At 42.6% G+C, this 11,593-nt stretch overlaps 2 protein-coding genes across 2 annotated transcripts in view; one reads left to right on the plus strand and one right to left on the minus strand.

Moving 5' to 3' along the window:
* Positions 1–89, plus strand: part of HEATR1 (HEAT repeat containing 1) — a 37,655-nt gene extending 37,566 nt beyond the window's left edge. The window contains exon 45 of the mRNA XM_010151773.1: positions 6–89. Within this exon, the coding sequence (XP_010150075.1) occupies positions 6–89 (84 nt within the window). The remainder of the gene's footprint in view (positions 1–5) is intronic.
* Positions 90–1,963: 1,874 nt separating this feature from the next.
* LGALS8 (lectin, galactoside-binding, soluble, 8) lies at positions 1,964–10,369 on the minus strand (the record flags this gene model as incomplete). The annotated part of the gene is made up of 7 exons (XM_010151774.1): positions 1,964–2,245; positions 2,710–2,875; positions 4,892–4,980; positions 6,347–6,373; positions 8,474–8,590; positions 9,245–9,455; positions 10,281–10,369. Coding segments are annotated over 7 exons (849 nt in total), but the record flags the coding sequence as incomplete, so codon positions are not given.
* Positions 10,370–11,593: the final 1,224 nt, after the last annotated feature.

Here is an 11,593-nt window from a genome sequence, read left to right on the forward strand (position 1 = left end):
ATGAGTGTGAAGAAGTTGAACAGCAGTGTCAGAAGACAATTCAACAGCTTGAAGTCATTTTGGGAGAACCACTCCAAAGCTACTTCTAAACGTATCCCCTTTGTTTTCAAACTTTGTCTGAATCATGTCAGCTTCACACATGTGAGTGTTACAGGCAAACTGTCATCCTAATTTTTACCAGAGCCAAGATCTTGACTTTTTAATAAAATATTGTAAGAATCAGGCTTTACCATTTCTGTGAGGTCTGGGAACTTTTCGTATGAATTCTCCTGAACTGCTCTTTTCTTAACAGTGGGAAATGGGAGCAAGCTGTAAGCAAATTCCAAAATACCAAAAAATCATACCACCAGCACCAGGAGGTACTGGTTCATTACACTACTAGTAAGAAAGGCACTCAGACTGTAAAATATGGTTTAAAATGCCACTGGTTAGAACTAACACTATAAAGAAGACAATCTTACATCCCATCAGGTGCTGGGAAAGGGCCTCTTCAGGGTGCAGCATGCCATACAGATCCCATCTGCGGAAAGGTTAGCCCATCGTGGTCACTCATGGTCTTACAGGATTTTCTTAAAACATCCATTAATCGTGTCTGCTGTCAACGAGAAAGACTGTTCACACAAGAACTTCCTGAGGTAAAGGCAAAGACACACAAGTGGTGCAACTGCCCTTACCAAGTGGGAGCTGCCTACCAGCTCCTCTGCTAGAATCAGCCAGCTGAGTTGATCCTACAGCCAAGGGAGAGGTGCATCACAACTCTGTCCTCACAGCCACACCAGCACAGCTGAGGCCTAGGCCAGCTCAGGTTAACTGGTCCGCAGATTGTTAACTCCTCCACACAGAAGTGGCCTTCCAGTCAGGATCGCTGTGCCACCTTGGACACAGTGGTAAGAGGGATAATAGGCGAAACAAGACAAAATATAAAGCAGAAGGGGATCATAGCTATTTAGCTACACTTGGAGAAAAGTAGAGTTCACAAATGTTTTTATTTATGTTTCTTATACATTAGACCTTTTAATTTATATTAAACAGTTTTGGGGTACATCATCTTGAAATTGGTTCACTTTCAGCAGCTGCTAAGATAAATGGGATCATTTCTCAGGCATGTATTGACAGCCAGTAGCAACTTACTTTTTTAAAGAGTATAAAAATGAAGACTGACATTTGTGTGGAACACTGGATAGGAACAGCTTATTTCAGGTAAGTATTACTTTAACATAAGACTGAAAAAGAATTAATTCTCTATTCCACTGGTGAGTATCTGAGTCTCACCTCAGCTGAAACCTTGCCTGAAGTATCTAGGTTCACACATTTTTAAAAAAATGAAAGCCAAACATCTGCTTCAGTCCCTGAGCGATTTCAACTGAGGAGCCATTTCAGACCAAACAAGCTTTCAAAAGTTCAAGCAATTGGAACCAGCAACATAATTCTCATTTGGTTCACTCTGGAAAACTAAAAGCTAGAAATGCTGCTGTATGTTTGATTTAAGCCACTTTGCAGCAGGCGGCGACATACCATGGCTCTCAGAGAAGGTACTACTGCAGCGGCAGACTAAGATTGAATTCCTCCTTGCCTTTTGCTAGAACTGACAGGTCAACTGCTTGCTTAATCCAGCCTCAGTAAAAAGGTTAGAGTCACTAATATGAACTAAGAAGCAGAAGATTATTTGATAGTTCTATTTTAAATAAACCATCAAGTTCCCTTTTGGGGTGGATAACCCTACCCTGTCTTCAGATCCTATTTCAATTTTGCTTCTACTTGGCTACTGAACGTGTGCTATCAAGGAACGACGGCGTAGTTGAATTTAAACATGCTGAGTGCAATCATTAGATACTGTACGATGCAGCATTTTCATGTTGCTAGATTCAGTAATACAGGAGATTTATCTGAGCACGTACTTAGCTTGCCAGGATACTCTAAATTAGAAGAGGATTTAATCTCACAGCTAGCTGTTCTGGCACTCCCCAAGCTCAGAGGCAGACAGAAGCCTAGACAGATAAAAGCAGGCTCAGCGTGAGTCAGCACCCGTTTGCACTTCACAAGGAGGCACTGTCGTTAGAAGAGGGTTAATTCTTTTAGTACTGACTGAAAAGAACTACCATCTCTTTAGATCTAACAATTTAACATCTCCGGTGACTTCCACTGTATCGATCTTTTCAAGGTGTTTAAAACGATACTTGTACTCCAGAGTGTGAACACCATTAACAGCAACATTGAAGTGGTGGGCCTCACAGAAAATGATCATCTGGAAAGCAAGAAGAGAAACAGTTAAGTTTTAAGCTCAGGTAAGACGTGAAAAACCACCTGCCGACCTAGCCTAGACTTAGGCAAGCCCTGCTTCTGTTACAAAGAACGCTTCATGCGAAAGAAACATTAAAAAAAAAAGTGAAACTTAAATTAATAGAACCTAGACTATCTCAAGTTACAAGCGACCCATAAGGATCGTCGGGTCCAACTCAATTCAAGTAAAATTCATTCTCAGCACAGGCTGAAGTTTTGCAACTACTTAAGAAGCAAACTTGTTAAAAACCAAGTCAACTCTCCACTCCTTACAGTCCCATTTAATCCTAAATGTTCTCAAGACACTGAAATGCAGGAATGACTTTTAAGTCTTACTTTAATCTGTATTAGTGATGTGACGTTTAAGCAGCACTGCTAATCCTTTGGGCAGAATTACCAAGTTTGATGCTACGTTTCGGTTACTCTTACCTCAAAGTAAATCCCAGGACTGAAAGGGAAATTGGCAACTTCCTTTTCTTCCTCTCCCCAGCTGTCATGAAGGTACGAGTTCCTTACAAAAACTTTGTTTTTCACTCGAGGATTCAGATGTAATGCAATGTCCTTTGAGTCACTTGATTTCAGATTTATCACAAAGCTGGAAGATAGTTTTTAAACGAAGGGTCAATAAACATGATGCAGTAGTCCATGCCACTCACCAAGCCCTTAGCCAAGACTCAGAACTGCTCCAGGCCCAAGGCTGTGATTCACCTGAAGAACCAAGCAGGCAGTTCACATGTATTTGTCTCCCTCAAACAGAAACCTTTGCTGGAGGCAGCAAATGTAGGACGTGGCTCTGCTAGACCCGCTTCATCACGCCCATCTTTCTGCTCCTTTCTCAACAAGGACGTATTGAGCCAAGCGGGCCAAGCGCTCCTCCCCTACAGCGTTAGGAAGCAGCATTCTCACAGTGACACACAGGGCTTCTCTCGGGCAGGGGAGAGTGGGAGGCTGTGTTTTACCTGAAGATAGTATATTCCTTCTGCCAACAAATGGCTCGGAATCCAAGGAAAAGTTTGAGGATTCTTTCTGTACACCTAAGACGGTGGGACGCCATGCATACAGAGTGTCACTGCGCAGTCGCCGTAGCTCTGCCCTGCGTGAACGAACACCCTGCCACCTCAGACACGTCCTCAACACAGGGTTCCTAAAAGGGAGCTCTGGAGAACAGTGATCAGAGGGAAGTATCATCCAAATTCAAATGAATGCTTCAACCTGTGACAAAGACCTCACTGCATGTGAAGAAGAAATATTCCTCCTCCCAAATTAGCTCCAGCTGTCAGGTTATTTCTCTCCTTTGAGAGGCCAAGCATTGATTGGTCCAGATATAAAATACAGCAACGGCTGCTCTTCCAAGCTGTAAGGCCTCTTTTTCACCATGAAAAGCCGTAGACATTCAATACCTTACAAACTCTATAAAAATCCGTACATTTAAAAGCAGAAACACAAAGAGCAGACAACCTGCAGTGTTCTAACTCAGCACCCAAGCGCCTATTCATGCTAATGAGCAGTCGATTCAGCACGTGAAGTGTGCTCATAAGCTTTTCAAGCCAAAAGGAGGAAAACAAACACTGCCATCTAAGTATTAGCATAGAATCACAGACTGGTTTGGGTTGGAAGGGACCTTAAAGCCCATCCAGTTCCAACCCCCCTGCCATGGGCAGGGACACCTTGCACTAGACCAGGTTGCTCAAAGCCTCATCCAGCCTGGCCTTGAACACTTCCAGGGATGGGGCATCCACAGCTTCTCTGGGCAACAATTATCCTGTCCAATTGAAAGTCCATTCAAACTTTGTTGATCAAATTCCTAGACCTTGGGTTCCAGCACTCAGTGCTGTTCAGCTGCAGGGAATATACATGCTCTGAGGACGCAGGAACAGGATGCATACACACAGTGTAAAAAGCATGCTTCTCATCATTTGCACTAATTACTTCATTTTTTAGGCATGTTTCTGCAAAACCAAAACCACCCTTCAAGCAAAGGGCATGCTGAAGCACAGACATTTCCTCAGCTCCATTCTGACCATGCTGTGCAACACCCTCCCCCCCCTTTTTTTTTTCCCTCCCCTCTTTAAATCACACTGGGGAAATTTCTTCTTCGCCACCCGTCGTTCCTAATTTGCTGTCAAAATCATAGCTCGGACTCCCCTCCCAGCTTTCCTCACTCAGTTGTCAGTTAGGCACCTTCATGCTTCTGCAGCCCCCAAGGAGGCCGTCCAAGTACTCACAGAAATGACGTGACATGCAGCATTTGAGCACACCAGCAACTGATCTAACTCTCTCATTTTCCATCTACCTCCGCCAGTTCCCTTACTCTCGGATCTCTTTAGAATCAGGGCGGTCTTTGTAGGATGCCTTGCACAACGGAAACTGTAAAGACACATGACCTTGTGAATGATGCAGATGTAGCAGGTAAGACACTCAGGTTTTACCTTCACTTTTCACAACGGAGCTGCTCGAAGTTCTCTCTAGAGCGATAACCTACAGGTTCCTGAGAAAACTGCACTGTAGCTTCAGATGATTCCAGAGGTAAAGTTGCAAGTGAGTAAAGATACACCGACACAATGGAAAAGCCTAGCTCAGTTCAATAGCAGAAAAATTCAGTAACACTCACCTCTTGGAGTTTTTATTCACTTCTCCTTTAATGGTAACTGCGCAGCCTGGACGAAGTGCAGCATCAAGTTTCTCAACATAAGGAACTCCCTGGAAGTACACCACCCGGAAAAATTTTGACTGTGACTTACTTTTTTCAATACACAAGCTAAGCTTTACTATGGCAGGAAAAAAAATTGGCCCACGATTGTGAATCTGCACTTATAGCTAAAGTTATTCCTACCAACACATTCTGGGATACCAATACTAGAGGGGAAAAGTTACATCAAGCTCAACATATCAAGGGTGCTGGGGTGTTGCTTCAGACTACCACCTTGGGTTCAAAATAAACATTATTTACAACCACTTCTGCCACCACTGATGGTGGAAGGAGGGGAAAGAGGGAAGTAAGCACAGAACTCCCTGAACCAATTTAAATTTGTATCACAAATTCTTCCAATACAGACATCCCAGCTCTCCTCTCCAAAAGCTTCAGTTATGCTTTAAAGAGTAAGACTCATGCTAGCTGTCCAGTCCCACAGTTGCAGAAACAGGGTCTGTCCTCCTGGCACCAAACCATAACGATAGATAGTGCAAGTATTTTAATAGTCTTTTGTTGTTGTTGTGTTAGAAGTTACTTTGATCATGGAAAAGGAGTGAACGGAGAAGTACTTCACCTTCAATTTTCTGCTTAATCCCAGCACTTGGGAAATGCGATATTGCACATTAATTTGTTTTGAAAAGACTAAAGGAGGCAGACTGCCAAGTGACAAGGCAACTAAAATCACAGCACTCACTGCAACTTCACCTTCTCCATAAACTCTATCTGTTCCTGGCTTCCAATTCATTTCCAGTTTGAACATGGTCCTGACTCCACTCTGGCTGCTGTCCACACGTACAGCTTTTTGATGAGCGCTCGCTCTGTCTGTGCTCCATGCTAGCTGCGTGCGAGTACCAACCCTAAGGTGCAATGCTTGCAGATCCAGCCAGCTGAGGGGCATACGGGGAAAGCACGGATCTGTCAGCAAGAGGAAGATGCAGACAGACAGGTTCTGAGACACGCACATCCGGATACGACCAGTTGTGGCAATGTGCCTGCGGAATACTGCTGGTTTGCAGGTATTCTGTATGGTGCAGAAAACCAAGTATGCTTATTTGAAAAAAAAAAAATGTTTATGTGTTTTCGTCCTTTAAAACATCAGCTACCTCACTTTTTTTCCCCTCTATTTTTGGCTGTGGATGCTGCATTTATCTTTTGGGCTTTCTATGCCATTTTACTCATAGCCTCACTTTTACTACCAGCAGCAAAAAGAGAAGGCTTCTCTCTACAAAACCTCACTGATGACCATCTCCCAGCAGATTCCTGATTCCCTTGTTGTGTGCATGTTTTTGCATGAATAACTGAGATGGTTTTAGTTTTTTTTTTTTTCTTTTTTTTACTCTTCACATTTGACAAGAGTCTACACGAGACACTTACAAATTGGGAACCATCTGGCATTTCCCCCTACAAGAGAAAACAAACAATGTTAACTAGGTTACCAGACATCAAGGAGATTCGTTCAACCTTGTACAAAGACACATACATTTTCTGTGTTAAACCTACAGATGTCTGAGAGCCTTGTAAAGACTGCAGAAAGAGAGATTATTTATATGTCATTGCTAACATCATAACACTTAATTGAGTTGGTTTAAAACCGTGTATTCTAAACCGTTGGTTTAGAACTTTGTAGAACAAAGCAACTGTGCTGCTTTGAAGGGTGAATTGAACACGAAAATCTAGGGCTATGGTAAAGGAAAAGATAGCCAACCTGTACAAACCAAGGAAAAGTCCTGAATATCAACTGCTGAAGCCAAATCGAGATTTCTGAAGACCACTCCATTACCATTTGAATCCTTATTTAACTGTCAGAGCACTGTCAGCCCCTTAGCATCTGCGGGTACCCACTGAGCTCTCCCTACAGGGGTAGGAATACCAACAGGGCAGGTCAACGCAGGGGACCCTGGGATTCTAAGCAGCTTCCTGCAGCCCTGTCCCTTCCCATGGGAAGGACGGATGAGCAACGTGGCCATGCAGAGATACAGTTCCAGCCTAGCCTGGCAGACTGTATCTTCACCTTCTTTATTTCAATAAAAGCCTTCCTCTTCTTCCTCAGAAGAGTGTATTAGAAGCAAAAGACAAAAGGAAACAATTGCCCTTCTCCGTTCCTTTCTTCCCCAAAGGATACAGCATCAGCAACCACAAACTAAAGCAACTCTGCTTTGTGCTTGGGACCAAAACCAACCTACAGCACCTGCTCACCCCCAGGCTCTTCACCGAGCCAGTCCTCCAAAACCTGGACTCAGACAGCTTTGAAACAACCTTATTCTGGCAACATGGCCAAATGATGGGGCCCATAAAAGCCTGTGCATGGGCTCTGCAAACGACCAGCAAGCAGACGTATCTTTAAAGTTTAATCCTGTTTCATTCAGTCCCAAGTCTCCACCTCCCATCAGTACAGTTATTAGTCTGCTGACTTGAGTTAGACCTGATGTTTGGCAGCAAGAGGCCCAAGCTTTATGCTCCATGTAGTGAGGACTGGGCAGAAGAGACCCAGAATATTAAACAGGAGTAGCTAGGCTGCCTCAGTGAGTGGCAGGAAGAAAGGGAAAAGGCATTCACCTTCTGTATCTCCCTAGAATTTATCCATTTTCATTTCCTTCCATTTCTGCACTTTAAGTCTCACCGTTCCAAAGCAGAAGGATCTTTCCTTCTGCATAAAGGAAAACATGTTTTTCAGTTCCTCCCTGGTGGTTTACTTTCTCTAGCAGAGCTGGCAGCTGAGAGGATGTACAGCGCTGCCGGCACTTGATATTCACTGCAGTTTGGTACGAGTGCAAGTCAAGCCACAAGGTCATCTTCAAGCAAGGACCTCTCTTATCATCCTCCAGAAATAAACATACACTCCTACTTATCATTTCATTCAACAATTTGGTCATTTTAGCAGGAAAAAGAGGGTTATGTGTACAAGCAGTTCCAGCCATGGCTGAACTTAGCATCTGGAAGCCAAGCAACAAATTATAGCTGTGGCTGAACCTGTCACTTAGAAGCACCAAATACTTTGAGTTCATTTTGGACCTCCTGCAGTATTTCTTCACTGAGAGGGTCTTGAAGCACTGGAACAGGTTGCCCAGAGAAGCTATGGATGCCCCATCCCTGGAAGTGTTCAAGGCCAGGCTGGATGGGGCTTTGAGCAACCTGATCTAGCGGAAGGTGTCCCTGCCCATGGCAGCGGGGTTGGAACCAGATGGCCTTTAACCCAAACCATTCGTAGATTCTATCTGAAAAGTCTAATCCATTCCCAGATTCAGTATCTGTCCTGTCAACTTTGTATGCAATAAACTTAGTCACCCTTTTTCCCTTAACCTCAAGACTAAAAAGGGAAGACAGAGATCCTCACATGAGAGTCGCATGTTGAACTGTGTGGGGGAGAAAAAAAGTCTTGTTACTAATGTTAAGACTGTGTAGCTGCTTTTCTTCACTTCCTTTTCACTGTAAATCCTACTCTGTAGTTTAGCAACACAGTGAAAAGGTATCTGTCTAAAGTCAGCTGTCTATATAACTTACATTGGAAACAAATTCTATAGTTTTGATCTGCACTTTGCCATATATTCCAAGAGTATCTATTCTTTCAAGGTTCATTCTGTAGTTGTAGAGCAGCAAGTGCTTCTTATTTACAGCCACCTAAAAAGACATGAAACAAAATAGGAAAACTGTATTAAACACACATCACACCAGCCACATATCACATTATATGCATGTGTATCTCTTTTACACTGCTTTGGTACAGAAGCAATTTCAGAGCAACCAAGTTCAGCTCACCTGTGATTCAGTCTCTCTCTCTGTTACTATGAGGGGGATTTAGTTGACGACACTAAAATCTGCATTTCACACCTTTTGTTTCTATCACCCCATCATTTACCAGTGTGGTACTGTCAACCTAACAGAACCTGTTACTACAGTCTAAGAGAGCAAGACAGGTACACCTTGTGTGTCCTCCCAGAGGACTGTCGTACACAAGTCACAGAACAGGTTTACCCTAAGGTCAGCCCTTGGCACTTAGGAAGGGGAGGGTGGAGCAGGCATTAGGCAGGAAGGTACTTGGCCATTCATCCAACTTAGAGGAAAGCAATACAAAATTAAAAGTTCTGATTTACTTAGCATCTCTTTGAAGAAAAGCTCCTAGACATTTCCATAGATAGACTATACCTAGGTAACAGGTACCAAGGCTTCCAATTATTTACTGTTGTATACTTACAATAAATATTCTGCATACTTATATAACTCTCTCCTATTGGCCTGACAACTGGCTATGATCAAGAATCAACCCAAACTCACCTGGAATTTATCTTTTAAAGTCACAATGATAATCTCGAATGACTTCCCTTTTTGAAAGGGCATCTCGTAAGTGATTTCTTCCCAGCCCCATTTTTCCCTCTCCAACGTGTTGCAAACAATGCAGCCAGACCTTTTGAACCGGGGGTTCAAATGAAACGCCACATCAGCTCGAGGCTTTACGCTACTGCCACACTGTAAATCCACCTGGAACCTAATCATAAAAATAAGACAAACCACATTCAGCTCAGTCTGTCAATAAATCACCTGCAATCGATACACTTGTGTTTTACCGTGGAGCCTCAGAACAGGCAGACACCATGAGTGTTGTTGGATAAGGAAAAAACCCCAAACATGTATTTGACCAACTCCTACTCCAACTCCTACACATCTGTGATGATTTATTGCAATGAGTTATAATATTTAAGTGTCATCATTCATATCATGTAAGCGCCTCACTTACTGTGTTCACCACCTTCCCTGACATCATCTTCAGTAGAATAACCAAATGAACTGTGGGTGAAGTCAGAGAACAGAACCCCCATGACTGGGCATACTGATTATTTCATACCTCCTTATCCCAGTTTAAGTTAATTACTTCATGCAACACATTCACTTATCAATTTTGTTGGTGTCAGATAACCTCTTCATACAAGCAGACACATGCTATGACAGAGAAAAAAAAAACATTGCCAAAGCAGAAAAAGCAAAAGGAAAGAAGAAAGAAGAAGTCAGCAGAAAGGAGAAAAAAAAAAAAATTAAAAAAAAATCAAGGCAAAAAATTGTCTATTTATAAGAAAAAAAAATCATGTATCTATTTATTAGGGGGAAAAAAGCAAAGAAATTATCATCAGAAAGCAAAACATCAGTTCATCTTCTCCTTCTCATCACAAAGCTTTCATTAACCACTTAAACCTGCACTCACTCTGATGCTATCGCAAGGATTTAGATCAAGCCTTTGTCTGCCATCATAAGTAGGACCCCATGAAATATTTTATTCATTACATTCTTATTCACATGGTGACACTGTAGCTACTACCTGTCCGCATCATCAGGAACAGTCCCAAGTATCACAATCGTGTTTCCAGGAACAAGGCCATCGTGTATTGTCCCAACATAAGGAATGCTCTAGAAGGTGGGGGGAGAAAAAGATTCAAGTAACATTTTGTGATGGAGGCAAACAAAACCCAATGCACAACAGTTTTAAAAATAATACTCTAATAATTATGTGGTGCTCTAGTACATTAAAAGATACACAACTAGCATTTCATTTAAAAGAAACAGTAGAAAAGCACTAAATACCCACGAGAACAGGAAGGGGAAAACCCAGCAGATTTTCATCTATGAAAACCAAGCTTCTCAGATAAAATTAAAACTAAAATTTCCCACCTCTGTTCCTAGCTCTCAAATTAAGAACAGCAATATTTTACTGCCTCACTTTTAATAGAGTATATAGAGGATTCGCTCCAAATTAGGTCATTACCAAGGGCTGACTATTATCAAGTGCCTCCTGCTACCAACAAAGGGCTGACTATTATCAGCCCTTTGCTGGTAGTAGGAGGCACCTTCCACAGTCCTTCCGACACCAGGCTACAGCAGCTCCCTTTTTGGTTGTTCTTGCTCCATTCTGGAAAACAGCAATGGGAAGACGCGACATCACTCAGTGTCTTCTTAGTCAAAACTACACGACTAGCATGAGGTGTTTTGTTGTGTTAACGAGCTAAGAATGGCAAGGTGCACTGAAATAGCCCTTGCTCAGGGGTCTCTGTCCTTACAGTGTCTACAGTACTCAGTCTGCGCAAAGCCTGTGTTTTCTTCCACATCAACAGCTGGAGAAGGTAACACATGCATGTTCTGCCAAACTGTAATGGCAACACGATAGGAGCTGTTAAGCTATATGAGGGGACATGTCAGTTAAAATAAAAGCCCCAAACACCCCAGCACAGACGTGCTGACAGAAGCCCTACCCTGACCATCAGCCGGTGCACCCAGAATTTCAGGGAGAGAAGGGGAGCACCTTAACAGAAAAACGTGGAAGCCTGCAGACTGATCTGAAAGCAAAGCCCTATTCATATGCACCTATTCATATGCGCTTTAGACTGAAAAAGGAAGTAAACGTAGCAAATGTTGCATTTGCTCTGGTTAACCAACAAAAATTTCTGCCAAGAAATTTGGGGGTTTATTTTCCCCAAAAATCCCTGATCTACGGAACAGCGTAAAAGATTTTAGGACATCTCTGAAATGAGAAATCGTTTGCAAACAAGAGTTCCAGCAACCTAATAGTAAAAAATTAACAGACTGGAAATACTAATTTTCAATGAAATATTTGACCACAAAAGTACAAGTTGAGAT

Source organism: Eurypyga helias, unplaced genomic scaffold, assembly GCF_000690775.1.
Source record: "Eurypyga helias isolate BGI_N326 unplaced genomic scaffold, ASM69077v1 scaffold6635, whole genome shotgun sequence".
NCBI lineage: Eukaryota > Metazoa > Chordata > Aves > Eurypygiformes > Eurypygidae > Eurypyga > Eurypyga helias.